This window comes from Boleophthalmus pectinirostris, unplaced genomic scaffold, assembly GCF_026225935.1.
Source record: "Boleophthalmus pectinirostris isolate CB_2022bp ecotype Guang Dong unplaced genomic scaffold, ASM2622593v1 HiC_scaffold_15, whole genome shotgun sequence".
NCBI classification, from domain to species: Eukaryota; Metazoa; Chordata; class Actinopteri; order Gobiiformes; family Gobiidae; genus Boleophthalmus; species Boleophthalmus pectinirostris.
This window is the reverse complement of record NW_026571070.1, coordinates 24,794,077-24,811,346: the sequence shown is the minus strand read 5'-3', so window position 1 is coordinate 24,811,346 and position 17,270 is coordinate 24,794,077. Positions and strand designations below refer to the sequence as shown.

Sequence of the window (17,270 nt, the reverse complement as noted above, 5' to 3'; positions counted from 1 at the left end):
TTGAGCTCTTCTATCCCCTGCTGTCACTTCTGATTCGAGAGCTCTTGAGTTACAAATCTGGCTAGTTGAGGGATTTGTGCACATTTGACCCCAATACTCGAACGTCAAGTGCGGACACGAGTGGCTAAGATAGAACCACATCTGTTTACATATCCACTGCTGACCTCACATAATGCACTTAGGCAAGTTTATTACACATGAAACAAAATCATCATAATCATCTAAAACGTGGACATGAAGTTGAATTCTGGTTAATACGTTGGGTATATTTAGAACCAGGAAGTGAAGACAAATTAGACCAAGATTCATCTGGTTATTTTTATTCATTTTTTTCTTTTACAATTTTTAGAGCATAAGTTGTGCAGATTAACTCTTTTTTCATATTTTGTAATGCTTTCTCTGATCCTGCTAGCCAGGCTGGCGCCACCTACTGCCTCCGCTCAATTTCATTTCTCTCCAGCGACTAAGTCAGGAATCAAAATACAATAGACAGTTCGCAAAACCCCGGAAGTGCAAGTTCGGGCACCAGCCAATCAGCGAAGAGCTATACATTCTGTGTTGTCAACGATTCCCAAGATCGACGATTTAAAGCCAGAATTTAAAAAATCCTGCACACGTGCTTTAGGATTACTTGTCCATTCTCTCAAGAAACATCACGATTTAACAATTATCTACTATTACTGACACTATCAAAACAGTGTCGTTTCACATTGTCTAATAGATCAGTTCCCGTAGTATGTGACCAGGTTTACAAAATCAAACTTTCTGAATGTGAGTTAAGTTAGTGTAACATAAACAGCTGGACTAAAAACAGTGCTGTACATGTAGGTTTGCGTTTTTGGAGTTTAGATCGAAATGAAATTACTTATGTTTTATTTTTGCTTCTCACAAGTTTTTATGATTCTATTGTGATTTGAAATAATCAGTGTTAGCTGTTAACCATATATAATCTTGACATCCTTAACTGGCACATAGAGACACTGGAGCAGGTTAAATATCAAGTTAATTTTCAATATATGGCCAGTACGATATCCTACAATATTAGAAATTCCGAAGTTGGAACAGATATATTGTCAAGAGGCAGAAAACCAGAATAAGGAGAAGAAAACTAGTAGAGACTGATTCCACTATGCCCCTTACATTAGACTCGAAATATGCCACTCATTCATACAGTATTTACTCGGGTCTGCCTTGTTTCTACTGACCATGTGACTTTCTCTCCAGCCTCCACCTAACTCTCTCTAACCAGCTCTGATCATGTCCCCGGCCCCCGCGTGCTCTGTGCTTATCAAAGGCCAGTGCAGGGGCCCGGGGCGGTAATGCTCTTTGGACTGCTCTTTGGACTGCTCTTTATGAGTGGAGCGCACACAGGGACGAGAAGGCCGAGATCAAAGATGGCGGCGTGAGCTGGAGCTCTGATCTGGGCCCCGTGCGTTTGATGTGACATGGTTTAAAGCGGTGGGGCCGGAGAAGGGCTCAGCAGTAGTCACTTTACACAGGATATAATGAGTGATGGTGGCACAAGATGGGACTAAAGTGAGGGTTATTACTGGAGATGGTGCCAGAAGTTGCAGAGTGTTGCGTAATTTAGGCTGGGATAGATGCTAATTTACTGCTTACATGGCATTTTTAGACTATGTTGGAGTTTTTTTTGACACCATATCTGAACTAGAAAGGAATATTATATAAGATAATTCTGAAAGACCCAACTCTGATGATTTTTTTCATTTTTATCTTTTAGGTTCTGGTCAAACAACTGGCAGCTGCTGAGTTTGAATTGAGAAATGAAAATGGCTAGTGATCAAAGTCAGGTTGTAAATGAATTGCCTAACAGGGCTACAAAACTTACCTTTGACCATTTTAATAATCGTTATCTGAAGTATAAATACATTTGAAATTGTAGTATTGTGACAAAACTAATATGAAAGTATATTGTTATTGTTCTTAAGACTCCCAAATGTCCAGTGCTCATTGTGAAAACACGAGAGGGCTTGCTGGACTGGACAGTATGTCAGCTGTGGACTGTGCCTCCCTCCTGACCACTGGTGGACTCTTGCGTCATCCCAAATCCACACAGGCCACAGTGGTATTTGGAGAATGACTGGGGAGGAGCTCTTCACGCCACTATTGGCCTATTTCCAACATGACCCCAAACTATGAATGACCTGTACTGTTGTGTATTTGTATATATATAAAAGAAAAGTTGGTGGTTCTGCTCTTACTCATTCCAGTTCGTAACATATACTCACTGCTGTCCTTGGGCAAGACACCTGTCCTAACCTACTATTACTATAAAACCGCATTTTGAGTTTAATAATTTGGATAAATTGGCAGCCACACTTCCATCATTGTGTTAACAGTAGACCAGAGGAATAAGTAAATAACAGGGGTGTAACAATATCCAAGTCTCACGATATGATATCGTCACGGTATGAACCTTACGGTATGATTATTAGTATTGCGATATCGTGCGAAAGCTCACGATACGATGGGGAGGCACACGATTAGGGATGTAACAATATCCAAATATCTAACAATATTTTCACAATATATATCTCATGGTATGATATTTATTGCAATATTTTGTGGAGGCAAACAAAACTGAATATGCTACTTTTTCCTCTTAAAATGTCTTGACAAGACTTAATCCAAAGATCTGCAATTTAAAAGTTCTTGTAATCTACACTGAAACGGAGCAAAGGATCAAGGTCTATGTAGTTCCCTCTGTTTGTTTTAGCTATTGCTGCACCATAACTCTTCATTTAAGCAAAGAGACTTTCAGTATATTGTGATGGTCCACGATATTATTGTGAGAACTTTGACGACACGGTATCACGATATTGGTTATTGTTACATCCCTAGTAAATAAGCAGTGATGGTGCTCTACAACAGAAGCGAGAAGCTTTTTTTCACATTACTTAAATAGTATGCAAGTAGTGGTAATATTTGTGGTAGTATTTCACACTTAAGATTTTGTAGTAACAAGTTTTAATGGTTGCAGTAATATATTGTAGTTGTAGTAAAGGGGGATGGAAAATAATCTAAATGTAACCATGGAACTGTCACTTTTGAGATTTATTGCACATTTGCTTTGTTTTAAACCAACAATAGTAATATGATCCATTTAATTTATCTCTCATCTCTACTTTTCCTTTATTTATCTCTGTTACACAACTTTAATGTTTGTGTCTCTTTTTTCCTCCCTCTAGGCCCAGGATAAGAGGAAGGCCCTGGAAGAGACCAAAGCCTACACCACGCAGTCCTTGGCCAGCGTGGCGTACCAGATCAATGCCTTAGCCAACAATGTGCTGCAGCTTTTGGACATCCAGGCGTCCCAGCTGCGCCGCATGGAGTCTTCTATCAACCACATTTCCCAGGTACGAGTACGAATGGGGCAGAGGCGGAATGGTCCTTGTACAGGGGATTGTTCAGCCTGTATCCATGACTCCTTTATTGGTTCTTCAGTCTATGCCAAGGATGTCTGTGTGGAATGTTGGAAAAGCTAATGTTTGTGTAGTGAGACAGAAAAGTGCAAGTGGGGTCTAATACGTGACTGCATAGAGGTTTTGGTGAGATTTCCTAGTGACTTTTAAAAATACAATTTATGTGCCTTTACATTTAGTTGAACAGAATCCTAAAAGCACAGTTGAATCTCTGACTATTGTGTGTTTTCTGACCTGTTATGTTTTATTCAAGAGGTCTATATAGTGTGTTTAATTTTGTGTTGCATAGCTTGTATGGGGAAGATGTTCTGTCTAATTTTCTGTGTAATACCATCATTTGTTTTGTAAGTCCATATTCATGCAGTCAGTTGTTGGTTTGCCTAACACTAGCAGCAGTTCAATAAGTCAGCATGGTAAGGGCTTTGTTTTTAATGAGCAAAATTACTTTGCTTCATTTACTACTTTAATTAATGGTTAATAGTTAATGCATCCTATTACATGTTATCACATTTTTCCTGGCTTAGCTTTCATTAGAGTGGTTTCGCATGACCTGAGAATTGAAACCCACATCACAAAATTTTGGATATGTTTATATCCCACTTTGCGTTTCCGTGCAAAAACTACATTGTTTTAATTTGGATAAATGCTTTATGTTCAGGTCACTAGAGCAATGTCTTTGTTCCTATTCATTACTTCACTAAGTTATGTTATGTAAAGTGCATCAAAAGTACAAAGGTTTATTGAAAGCTAGCAATTAGCTGCAAGCCATTTAACCACCGAATGAACTCTGACAATGCAAGCTTTGTTTACATATTTCAGTTTTAATCACAGATTTATTGAATGTTCTTCTTTCTAGTTGTGGAAAAGTAGGAGCTGTCAAATGTTTGTAGTTATTGGAAAGGCGTGTTGGCTTTATGGGGTTAACTTCTAAGGGTAATGATATTTGCTCTCTTGACTGAGCCCACCTATTTACATTAGCTAAATCTATCCTGCAATGATATAGGCCAAAAGTATTTACCTCACTTGACTCTTGCCATGTGCAGGTAATCCAATGAAGGTATTAAGGGATCAGACAAATCAAACAGACACATCAGATGGAAGCCTATACAGCACCTTAACAACTACACATGATTCAGCAAACCGTATCAGAGCCTTGTTTTGTAATATGACTTTTCATATCTTTGTTTCTTGTCCATTCTTTAGGGACATCCACAGGTCAGATGAATAGAGGTAGTAGATTCACAAGAGATGAGGGATGACAAGCAAAGAAACTGCATATTTGCACTCCTTCAGATTTCCAGGCTGAGCCAAGGTCGCCACATTGCTGCAGCTTTCTCTTCATCGCCATGACAACCTTCCTGGCCGCGTTGGAAAAGCTGATGAAACAGAATTAGACATGGGGATTTAGATAAAAGAGACTAAAGTGAATGTAGCTTGGAGAGTGCATTGTCTTGCCAAAATCACACCAGGAAGAGTTCAGTATCTGGCTTTTTTTTTTTTTTTTTTTTACATACTCATGGCTTCCTGTTATATGCAACATCTTTACACCCTTTATCCATTCAAAGATATAGTATTTAGTTTTGAAATGTTAATAGTTATTAAAAATAAACAATTTAATTCAAAAAGAAAAATGGGTGAATTTGACTATACCAACAACTATGGATTTTACTGTATCTTGATTATATTTGCATTAACTAAACTTCCTAAGTTTGATTTCTGTGAAACACATTACAACAATTTAAATGGAAACTTCTGTTATTTTGTTTGGCCATGTAACCCTTATTTCTAATCACATCACAGGAAATATGAACTCCAGATTATATATTTTTGTTAATAATCATTTTACCCAAAATTTAAAAACATTAAATATGATCGATGATTCAGGAAAAGTCTGTTACAACAAAGTAATAAAAAAAACTGGAAACCACCCTGTTGAATAACCATCAGTTGGGAACATTATTATAACTGATGCATTTTTAATTACACACACCAATGAAGTTTCCACTATTCTGAAGCTTTATTATCCACCTATTGTTCCCCACACATGTGTCTCAGTCTTGTCTTATTCCTGGGAACTTTCTCACTTCCTGAAAAGTCACATCAGGTTAGCAATCTGTCAACAAAGGAAACGTCTTTCTCCTTTTCTTCTGATTCAAATCTGAAACACTAACTTCATCAGACAACGATCTGCGCTCCAGGGACAAACTTTGTGCTTATGCTCGTGTTTTTCTCTCATTTGCATAACTTGTCTGCTCACTTTCTGAATGATTTAGCAGTCTGGGCTGGCAGATGATGGCTCGATAAACCCTGAACGCCTCTTTTATCAGACACCTCTTTGTCTAGTTTTCAAGTGGAAGGAGGCCTGCTAGCTTAATAGCAATCAAATCAAAATTGCAATTTGAATAGACACAATTAACAAATCGCAAAGGGGGCAGTTTTTTAAGTACCATAATTTCCTCAAATAGCAAAACATCCTGTTTTTTTCTACATAAAAACTGCTAACCCTGTACTTTAGAATGTTTTGAATGAATGAATGCATTAGTTTGTGATTTCATATAGCAGTCTTTTTGTCAGTTCTCTTGCATGTATTAAAAGCGTGAACTCTGAACAATATTAAATCACAAATCTAATCACAATCGCAAAGCTTGTCAGAAAAATTGCAATTTGCTACTTTTAACAGATTGTTCCAGCCTAAGGGGGAAGGCTGGTTGTGCTTATGTGAGTAATAGAAATTAGCCCTGCATGTTCTGAGGAACTTAAATAGTAAACTATGACTATGGTTAGTTTTGGTGAAGCTGGCTCAGGGAGGTGGGTGTGTTTTTTCCATGTGCTGTGGTTCAGAAGAGTCAAATCCGTTCCCATTGTTCTCACCCCCACCCCATAGACTGATCAGGGTGTGGCCTTTCGTAGTTCCTCTGTGTCAAAACATGACAATACAAAATTATATTACACAATACAGTGTCATCCCTACACACCTAAAAGATAGACACTTGACTTGTCCTCTTGGTTTGTGTCACTGAGCAAGAATATTGGTTAGGAGCTTATGGCTGATTTGAAATTGTTTGATTATGTCCACATGTGGAGCTTTATTGAACTATTTGTTGCTCAACTTTAGAATTTCTCATTAACTATTCACATATTAGGGCTATTGAATTAATATTTTATTTTGACTTTAATTATTAAAAAACAAAAAAGATTTCAGGGCTTATCCTTTCCCACAACACCTGGAGCAAAACCACAAAACTACAGTCATAAAGAACTTTGTTGTGAAAAATAATTTGGGTAGTAAGAGTCAATTTTGAATCATTATTACAGTTTACAGTGAATAAAATATAAATATTATATCCTGTCCAGTTGCAGCAATCTTAAAAAGCTTAAGATTACTGCAACTGGACAGAATAGAGAAATTCTCCCAGTAATATTATTCATATTTACAATACTGAATAATCAACATTTTTAGTCGTGCAAACATAATGAAGTTGTCACTTCCGGATCCATCAGCTGATTCAAAATAATGAACATATTTACAATTTCCTGTTTTGGTTTTTTTTGTTGTTGTTCAAAACTATTATTCTAGGTAGATTTGCTGAAGTGAAATAAAGAGATTAGCATCATATGAGAGGGGTGTTAAGTTATTGACAAGTTTTACTGAATTCAAAATGTTTACTATTGTTATTATTTGTAAGTCAAGAAAAAAAAGATCTAAATCTAACAATCTTTTCTGATGGAGGCTTGCCTATACCCTCCTCCATTATGCAAGTCATTGGCTGAATCTCAGTCTATTTTGAATTTGAGTAATTGCACAGTTGTACCTCTATATGGCAAGTTCTTTATATATTGTTTTTTCTTTTTCTGTTGCTTTATTCTGAACTTTTATGCTCTTGTTGTTGACAAGTGGTCTCCTGCAGCAGCAGAACTGTTTGTGCTCTGTTGCAGGTGCACCAGGGCAGCAGAACTTGGCATTGTCAGGTGTTTGTTTGCATGTTACCTCTCGTGCTGTCACTTCCTTTCAGAGGCACCAGCTTCGGGGCCCAAGGGCTGATGGGCTTCCACCGAGCGCTGTGTGTGAAGTGGCTGCTAAGAGACTGCAGACAGAGCCAGCTTTGTAAGGGCAAAGGAAGAGAAAAGAGTCACATTAAAAGCCCATTACAGAGACACGGTAGAGAGGTGCTTGTTTCATAAAGGAAATGGCACTTGAGCATATATGAAATGGTTATGAAATATATTTATAAACATCAAATCAGCAGCACTACCTGGATTTATAATCGATGCAACCACTGCAATGAGATGTAGGTGTGACAGATACACTTGAATTATTTGTTGCCTCAACTTTATTTTCTAGAATCTGGTGCATGTCATGTTATGAGGCATATTAACTATATATTGTGCATATTCATGAGTCTGTTGAACTGCTTGTGTAACTGCAAGTGTTCAACAATTGTGCCAGGACAATAGACACAAAATAATTTCTAATTTTACTTGATGAATCAGTCATTGTTCAGATTGCTGATTTAGGTTGTGTCACAATATAGACTCATTGATTTTTAGAGCTCCTGGTGCAGTATATGGCAATATTGCAAAACATACTGCAGTAGGATTCAATGTTGCACTATAAATCATCATACATCATCATTTAACATCTAGAAATATCAAATTGCAGTGCCTAGGAGGAAATGATAATGTATTTGACTGGATAGCCTGCTGGCCACAGCACTGCGTACATTCCATGTATTGTGTATGTGCTGCCCCAAAATTCACTGACTGACCTGTTTTCAAAAATAAGTCAAGTGCAATCTATCACAAATTCACTTAATGTCAATCTATAACAGAAGTCTGTATTTAATCAGTGTGTACTGATGGTGTATCTTTCTTTATTTGTCCCACAATTAGGAAATTCCATTGTGCACAGTTGAAGAACATAAAAGAATAGAAATATTTCACCCCTATTTCTGATTTATAATGACTAAAGTATCATTCTAATCCAAATGTTGTTTTAATTTTGCAGCCCTAGTTCACATGTATTCCATAGCAGCTTCTATCTGGACTGCTGCCTTAGCTGTGGGCTTAGTTATAGTTACATTACACAACAGTCTTATCAGATCTATCCTCAATCTGCATTCTGTGTCACTTCATTCGCTTGCTTTGTTTCATTTCTGTTCCTCTGGAGCATCATCTGACAGTATAGAACTACACATGTACATTCCAGAGTTGCGTTGGCCCCGTGACCTCCCATAGAGCAGGAATGGCATTTGTCCAAACAGGAAATGAACGTGTGTATGTGTTAGTGTGGGCTTCTGCTGTAACCATTGCATGCCTGTATATTTTGGTCCCTTTCTTTTGTGTGCTGGTGGTCTCCTCTACTCTACTTTTCTTTGCTTTGGAAAAAGTATTGAGTTAATTTTATTTATTTATTTATTTTTTTTACAATCCAATATGCTTTTCAGGTTAGGGAAGGTTTGCAGTATACTTGTTTGGATTTCATTTGTAATTCAGAATACATACTGGTCCTTGGGTGGACTTGACTTGGTTATCGTGTTGCAATTCCTTCCTTCAGGAAAATATATTTGCATAATATAATTTATTTATGATAAAAATCTATCACTATCTGTGGACCTATTTTGTAAGAAATCTGCCAAGCCACAAAGATGGTGAAATAATAATAATAAAGCTTCAGTTTTATATAGTGCTTTTTTGTACACGATGCTTTACAGAGCATTATTCTTTCACTCCATACCTGCTGGTGGTAAGCTACTATTGTAGCCACAGCTGCCCTGGGGCAGACTGAACCAAACCAAGGCTGCCAATCAGCGCCATTGGCCCCTCCACTCTACCACCAACACTGACGCACACACCACTTTCATACTAGGTAATGTGGGTGAAGTGCCTTGCTTAAGGACACAATGACAGTTTTTATGACTGACGCCCCACTGCGGCACCTGGTTTTCTCAGTGGTCTCCCATCCAAGTTCAGACCAGGCAGAGCCTTGCTTAACTTCTGAGATATGACAGGATCAAACTTTGACAAGCCAGTATGGCCACAAATGAAATGAGTCTTGTATTAGTTTAGAGGTTCATATTTCAGTCTTCTCTCCAAAACCTCATGGACATATTAAAACTTTTAAATGCGTATTAACTTTGAAGGTGCATTGTGTAACTTTTCTGCATGTTTTCATGATTATGTTATTGCTTTGCCTGGGATGTTCCACAGTATGGCATTAAACAAATAACCTATGTATTTATTCAATTACAGGTGTTTTTATTTTTAAAAACTACTACAAAAAAGCATTATTACTGTGAGCAGGTCCACTTCTCCACAGATCTGATGTGTAACTTAGCCTGGTGATGTGAGCTGCTTGTCTCTATGGAAATTACACTTAGACTTAGACAAACTTTATTGATCCACAAGGGAAATTATGTGTGACATAGTTTAATTAAATGCCATACTGTAGAACATTTCAGGAAATAACAACATGGAGTCAAGCAAGTGGTGGCCCCACTACCAGAAAAGTTACACAGTGTACCTTTTAATCATCTAATCGTATTATGATTGTCACCATATAGATATTGGGTACGGCAATTATATTTTCAGTCTTTATTTCTGAGCTATTTCTTTCTTGGATAGTTAATTCCAATATGGATGATCCTGGCACTCAAAACCTGAACTCTAATCTTGTTATTTGATTAAATATAAAATGAAGCTGAGGAGTAAATTGTTAATATCAACAGTTCAACCTCTGCATAATGATTTCCTGCTCTTCTCTGAATGCTTTCTTGGCTTGATCTCAAAAGTCAGCTTGGCAAATGTCCGCCGAGGTGTTTCTATGTGCTGTGTTAGCAAACAACACATCGACCTTGGCACCACCGCTTGCTTTTTTCTTTACGGGGAGTGGGAGGGAGACGCTTTCCAACTCTCCCAGCCTCCACTCCTGGCTTCTGCTCTTAGGGGTTGCTACATTCACCGGTGGAATCCAGTTTACGACGGATGTTAAACAAGTAACAGCCCTACTGGAAGTCCCCAAGGGGCTTTTGACCTCCCAGATTGGTGTAGCTCCAACATGCTTAGTATATGTTTTAGACACTGTTTTAGAGCTATGACAACAGGCTGCAAAAATGTGTCTTAAAGGTGTGTTTTTTTGTAGCTTTTCTGGTGAAGGGTCTGGCAAATGCTTTTCTCCATGGAGATGCTATTGCTTTGTCTAAAACGTTTCACAGTATCTTATTAAACCTTTTTATCATTATAAAAACCAAACCAGACCAAGGTACAGGTCAAATCTGTGGAGAGGCTGTTCTCTCACAGTTAGTTTTTCTAGGTATTTTTGAGCTATAAAACCACCCCTAATTGGATAATTGGAAGGTAGAGCTGTTTTAATGTCATACTGTGGAATATTCCAGGCAGAGCAGTGATATATTCATAGAAACAAGCAAGTGACGGACCCTCCACCAGAACAGTTACTCAGTGCACTTTGAATGGGAGTGGATTGAAGGTTTGCTATACTCTGCTGTAGATTCATACTTTGTGACCGGAAGTTCACTGGTTATGTAGGACAAGACGCCCCAGGGCAGTGCCTCTCTCTTGGGTTAGTACCACCCAAGGTCACATGATTGACATATAGGGTCATGGGATAATCGATGTGGTGGTAAAAGGAAATGGAGTGTGAGAGATGGATCTGGCCAAGTGGAGCATCAGTGAATTCAGTAACTTTTGGAAGGTAGCAAAATAGTAGACTATCCAGTTATGGTTTTAGGCTGCATTCAACCTCAGTAACTTTAGGCAATAAAGATGTTTGTTGTCTCTTTAACCATGGCACAACTGTCCGGTGACTTTGTCATATACACAATTGATGCAACAATATACAACCATCTTCATCATTGTATCTGCAATATTGACCTAAAGATGACAATGCTTGAAATCCCCAAAGAGTGATTGTCACAAGATGATAATGGCTATGCCTAACGCTGTTTTTTTTTTTTTTTCCATTTCTATTGTATTTTATTTACTAATAGCTTTTCCTCAACATACACATGATAGATTTAGTAATAATTACTATTTTGCTTTAAAAATCCTCCCTCCTATGTCTGAACTCTGCTCTAAACTTCATGCTTTTACTCACCGCAGATTATCTGTGGACCAATAATACACAAGCATATCATTGACAGTTTCTATTCTCATTCTCTTTCTGAGCATGAAACTATAGGTTGTTAATGGAAACCAGCCAACCACTCCACCTTCTACGTTGACCGATAATTGTTGACCAATATTGATACTTTGCAGTGACTAGATTGTGACTGTAATGCAACCTGTCGTAATTCTGTCAGTTCTTTCTGGTAAGCTTATGTTAAAATAAAGCTCAGAGTCCAACAAAGCCTCAGACAGAGCATGCTTACAGTTAGCATCACACTCCCAGGAAATGTTGATGACATCAGCTGCAACGTTTCAATAGGCCTATATTCCACACTCTGACTGTCCAAGTTTAAATCCACCGTGACCACTCTCTTCCCCACACCCCACATTTCCACGCTTACTGGCCACAGTCAAATCTCTAGTGTTTCCCAAAGTAATGCAACAAAACCCTGCAGAATAATTACATTGCATCCACATTCCACATATTCTCTCACTAATCTACTGTTCTCCCCACAGGAAATCTGCAAAGTGACTGGAACAGGCCAGAGAGACACAGCATAAGTGGTGTTAGAAAAAGTGCATTATCCTCAATTGACAGTCTTCACCTGCTCGCTTGCAAGACACAAAGGTCCAAATGGCGTTAACAGATATGCTTCATTGTTATTAGCGCCTTTTTAGTAGCACAGTGCAGGCCAATTTCAGGCTTATCTTAGCGCTTAGCCAGAAATAGCGGCTAATAAAATGGCCTATTTAGCAAGTCTAGAGCCACATCTTATTTAAGCTAGCGCAAATGAGGCGTGACAATGTTCCTGGACAGCAAAGAAAGGAGGCTGAGGGTTTTTCAACGTGTGTGGCATTTCGTTTGGGATTTACAAGGTATCAAAAAGGAACTAAATCAACATTACAGTTTACTACCTAAAGTCTAAAAGCCAACTTAACATGTTGTCTGTGTTAAGGAACAACAAGTTAGGGCCTGTATTACACTATTTTCTGATCTTTGTTATAATGTTCTTTCTTCATCACAAACAGACCTGGAGCTGTGTTTTGTTTCATTCACACACAAACCCTGCAAACTGAGACCGTGTTCTTCTTTTCAAGCAAAAAACACACGGTTCCACCTTGTGATGTCCTGTGGTAATACAGGAAGTGCTCCACTATGTTTTTAAACTCCATATACCTTCACTGAAATCATGTGGATCATTTCAGCCCTGGAATTGCCAATTTCTACTGAATGAAAGGTAAAAGTAGTTGTTAACTTGAAAAATATCTCTACATGACATCACAAGGTGGAACAGAGCATTTTGAGCATTGGGAATGCAGACAAACTAATAATAAAGTGCTACTCAAACATGTGTGAATGAAACAAAACACAACTCTAGGTTTTGATGAGGTAACATTATAACATGGCTCATAGCTCACGCGAGTCAATTTTGCATAAAAAATGAATAAATGTAACTTATTTGATTGGGAAAGCTGCACCGTGAAACAAGGAGAGTGTGTGGAGACATTCAGCAAATGGTTCAGAAAAACTTTGACCAATGAAATCAACTGTAAACTTTCTAGTCTGTTATTAACCCATTTGTCTACTGGTTAACCACAGATGCTAACAAACACTATAAGTATGCTGGGCGTGGTTTTGTAAGTTATAGTTGACTTTTCTCTATGTTGACTTACTACTGAACATTACCACGAAACAGGAAGCATACGTTCTTTTTTTGAGTGGGCAAAAGTAGCATCCCAAATAAAAAAGTTGAATTAGTAGTTTTATTTTTTCTCTGTTTGAGCTGAAGTGAAACCAGCTGCCATTTTCACTGGTGAAGTTTCGAAACGTGTTATTCTTGTAGCAGAGTTCAAAACAACTTCTAGTGGAAACTGGACAATTTGGTCACAGCACTGAAAGATCTATCATCCGGTGTTCATCATGCGTGGATGTATAATGATATAGTGTGATCTGTTTTTCAAATGGTGCTGTCCGGTTTGATTCCTGACTTGAGGTGTAAATCTGTCAAGAAAAAGTTTGCTTTGTCGAAAATATCTGAAACAAATGCTTACCAGATGTACTTAAGGTGTTTTATTGTTTGGGAGCATGCTAACCTTGCACATATGGGAAAGGAACATACCTGAGTTCATTATTTTCATATGGGCTCACCCTTTTTGATAGAAGCCGTTGCATGTCAGTTTGGTTTGAATATGTGGCTTGTTTGGGGTGCAAGGCTATGCTAATGTTATGATTTATCTTTGAAGACATTTTTCTTCCTTGGGCCAACTAAATATGTTTTGTATCAGTTCACACATTGAAAATAACTGACCCACATATGTGTCTCTCTGAGACAAGAGGTTTTTACATGGGTTCGGAGAAATGATTCATTCTAAATATTTGGAAACTTGTTGCTCTGGACAACCCAGCACTAATCTGCTATGGCAAACCCACTTGAGTCATTCACCAAAATTGACTTTTGGCATAAACCTGTTGGTAGCCGTTTTTAGGTATGAGCAAATACTGGACTGCATAAAGTAGGGAAATACATTAAAGGTACATTATGTAACTTTTCTGGTGAGGAGTCTACCAATGGAGATGTTATTACTTTGACTGGAATGTTCCATAGTATTGCATTAAACCAATCTCTTCTGTATTTACTCAGTTACCAGTGTTTTTATTGCCTGCTTGTCTCCATGGAGATATTATTATAATTTTTTTTTTCATATTGTCGAAAAGTTACATGCTGCACCTTTAATTAGAATTAAAGCAGCTGCAGAATAGGATAGCAAAATGATGGCAGAACATTTTTAATTGAGAAAATTTTACTCCAAATGATGAATGGAGTTTAATACCTTCATAACTACCAATACCATTCATATACAAATGTATATCAGTCAGGTCCTCACATGCTCAAAGGTTCTCATCGATCACTGAAATAAAATTTCTCTCACCCCAGCTTAATCTTTTTTTACTCATAAGCAGCCATATTTATTTTGATATGGACAGACAAAGGGTGTCCGTGATTGGCTAATGCACCTGTCAGTCACGCCCATCTGAAAACTGGCAAATTCACCGGTGACCAGACTCACATCTTTGTTAAGTATTCTGGATCTTAGGCAATCATTATATAATAAAGAGCTTTGTTTGAATGTCATTTCTTAATAAGAAGCCCAAACCTTTAAGTCAAAAAACATGCAGTCTGCGGAGAAGCAACCACAGGCTTAAAACATGTGCAGATGTGACTCATGGTGTTTCAGAAGACTCTCCAGCACAACATTACATCCAAGGCACTGGCATCCAACCAAAATGGAAGGTGTTCTAAAGATGTTGTTTGAATTCATGCATTCGTCAGCCCTTATGTAACAGCAGCTGAAGCATTTGGTCTGTGCTATGGTTGAACAGGAAGGACATGGACTACATCTTACTTCCTCTCCCAGACAGCTGTGACACTGTGAGCTGTGTGTCCACTTACTCTGCTCTGATAAGAGGAACATGTCTAATCCAAGTTCAGACCAAAATAATTCAGCCAAGAGCTTTTTCAGTGGAAATAGTCTAGATCCTAGTTCCTTATTTGCAATCTGATACTGAGACTGATTAGCACATCCACTAAAAGCACATTTAGTTTCAAGATTGCTGTTTTGCAAATTTAAATGTTTTAGAATTTCCCTTGAATTTATATGCCACCAGAAGTAATATGATAACTAGTATGGTTCTCCTCTAGTGATTTCACAATTGTGAAAATTTCAACTCTATTTTGGGTGGAAATGGGGTGAAAATACACAATTTTATTTAGAATGTAATTTTAACACAATTTGTTTAGATAACAAAATGTGGTCTTACACAAGTTGTGATATAGAGCATTCTAACACTACTCAAGAAAAGTCAAATTTTGCCCAACTTTTAAAATTTTCAACAGTGATACTTGTTCAAATGAATATCACTTTTTGACACTAGTTCTAGCATTGATTAGTATTTGGGCATCTATTCATTTTCTTTGCATATCGTCTTAAAAAAACTTTTGAAATACTTTTTCTGTGTAGTATACAATGTAAATGCTTAATGTTATATGGCTAGCTAGGCAATTTTAGTTCCATCTGACCCATTTCTCCCACTAAATGAAGATCCTACAGCCTAGTATGTGGCACAGATCTTGATTTATTGCACTTTCCACCATTGTTCTGTGCATGGAGGACTGCATTTGTTAGTCTGTTCTTTCCCAGTGGAGCATTTGTAGAGTATAAATTGGGGCTTGTGCTAAAGTGGAACATTACAGCCACTTGTTTGGATTCACTTCAGTACTTTGTTTCTCTCATAAACCACTTTATGCTTATAAAAAGATGGCCATACAGTTAACATTTGTACCTCCTAATTTATACAGACATTACACAAGTCATCTGAACAGGGCTGAAGTCTCTCTGGGAGCAATTATGAGTTATCGACCTATTAAATATGGATTTGTCTTTTCAGTGTCTTTTGGGAGCTGTAGTTCCCTTTTCTACGCTTGTCCTAAAGGAAGTCTGCTTTGCATCATTACTCCAAGGCTATAGTGTTTGCTGTCATGTTTCAGGCTTAAATCAAATTGTGAATGCCATTTATGTGGAGAGATTTTCCGGAGATCCACAACAGACTACACTATAGTTATTGTTACAGCAATATTGAGTACTATGGGATACAATTGTGTGGTGTGGTGAAACCTGTTTGGTCCTGGTTTGGTCCCCTGCCTGGTGTAACTTAATATCATTGTCCCGGTGCTTTCCTGATTTAGTACTGATATATGTAGCTATTGTTAAAATCAAAATACAAATAGCTTAAACCTAATTTAGCTCCAGCTGTGAAGTGAAGGCAATCTGAATATTCCGGTTATTAAAATGAGTCGTGGTGATGGTGAATGGATTTTAAAAACACACACACAAACACTAGATGGATCTACCAAAAGAGGGGTGGGTGTTTTGATTTCACAAGAAGTAGACTGAATAAATGTGCAGGTTTTCTGCTTTGCATGAATGAGGCAAATCTCTTGTCATGGTTTTGATCAGTATATCATGGTTAAATGTTAAAAAAAATCATTTTATGTTTTAGCATAATATCAAACATTTATCAAATCCTGTTATGTAACATTGTACATCTTTACAGTGTTTCGGAGACTGGCTTCAAAGTAGTGCCAAGCGCAGAGGCAGGCCTGCTCCAGATCTGTGCGCTATGACAGGAATCCTCTATGGGCTCTCCTCACTCACTCACTCCACATGTGTGAGAGGGAGAGCAAGCACCTTTGGGCCAGGGTGTCCTCTCCACACTCATTATAGTCCTATGAGAAGTGTGCAGGCCAGCAGCTGCACACATAACAAACAGTGTGAAAGACAGAGATAAGATAACAATGCCACTGTGTTGGGGAGTATTGTATGACATTCAGCTTTGCGGCATGATTGTGTAGTCTGTTCAAAATGACAAATCTGATTCAGGGCAGACTTCTGGTAACTGATGATGGAGCAGCTACAAAACATATCTGTGCCAAATATTGTTCTTGAGTATCTGTCCCATACTGATATCTGGGAATCCCCTCCATTATTACCAATGTCCTTTATCGGATTATGTGATATGTCACCCATTCCTATGAACCAGTGAATATGTTGCAGCCAGGTTGAATTCCCACACTGGCGTCAGCAGCTCCGTGTATCTGGCCTGGTTTCCTCCTGGTGTTTCAAACATCCTTCTAAAACAAACCAACA

At 38.0% G+C, this 17,270-nt stretch overlaps 1 protein-coding gene across 9 annotated transcripts in view; it reads left to right on the top strand.

Moving 5' to 3' along the window:
* The window catches only part of abi1a (abl-interactor 1a), a 53,479-nt gene that overhangs the window by 13,571 nt on the left and 22,638 nt on the right, over positions 1–17,270 (top strand). For all 9 annotated transcript variants that reach the window (XM_055151224.1, XM_055151225.1, XM_055151223.1 and 6 more), the window contains exon 2: positions 3,210–3,377. In XM_055151224.1, coding sequence (XP_055007199.1) covers positions 3,210–3,377 — 168 coding nt within the window. The remainder of the gene's footprint in view (positions 1–3,209; positions 3,378–17,270) is intronic.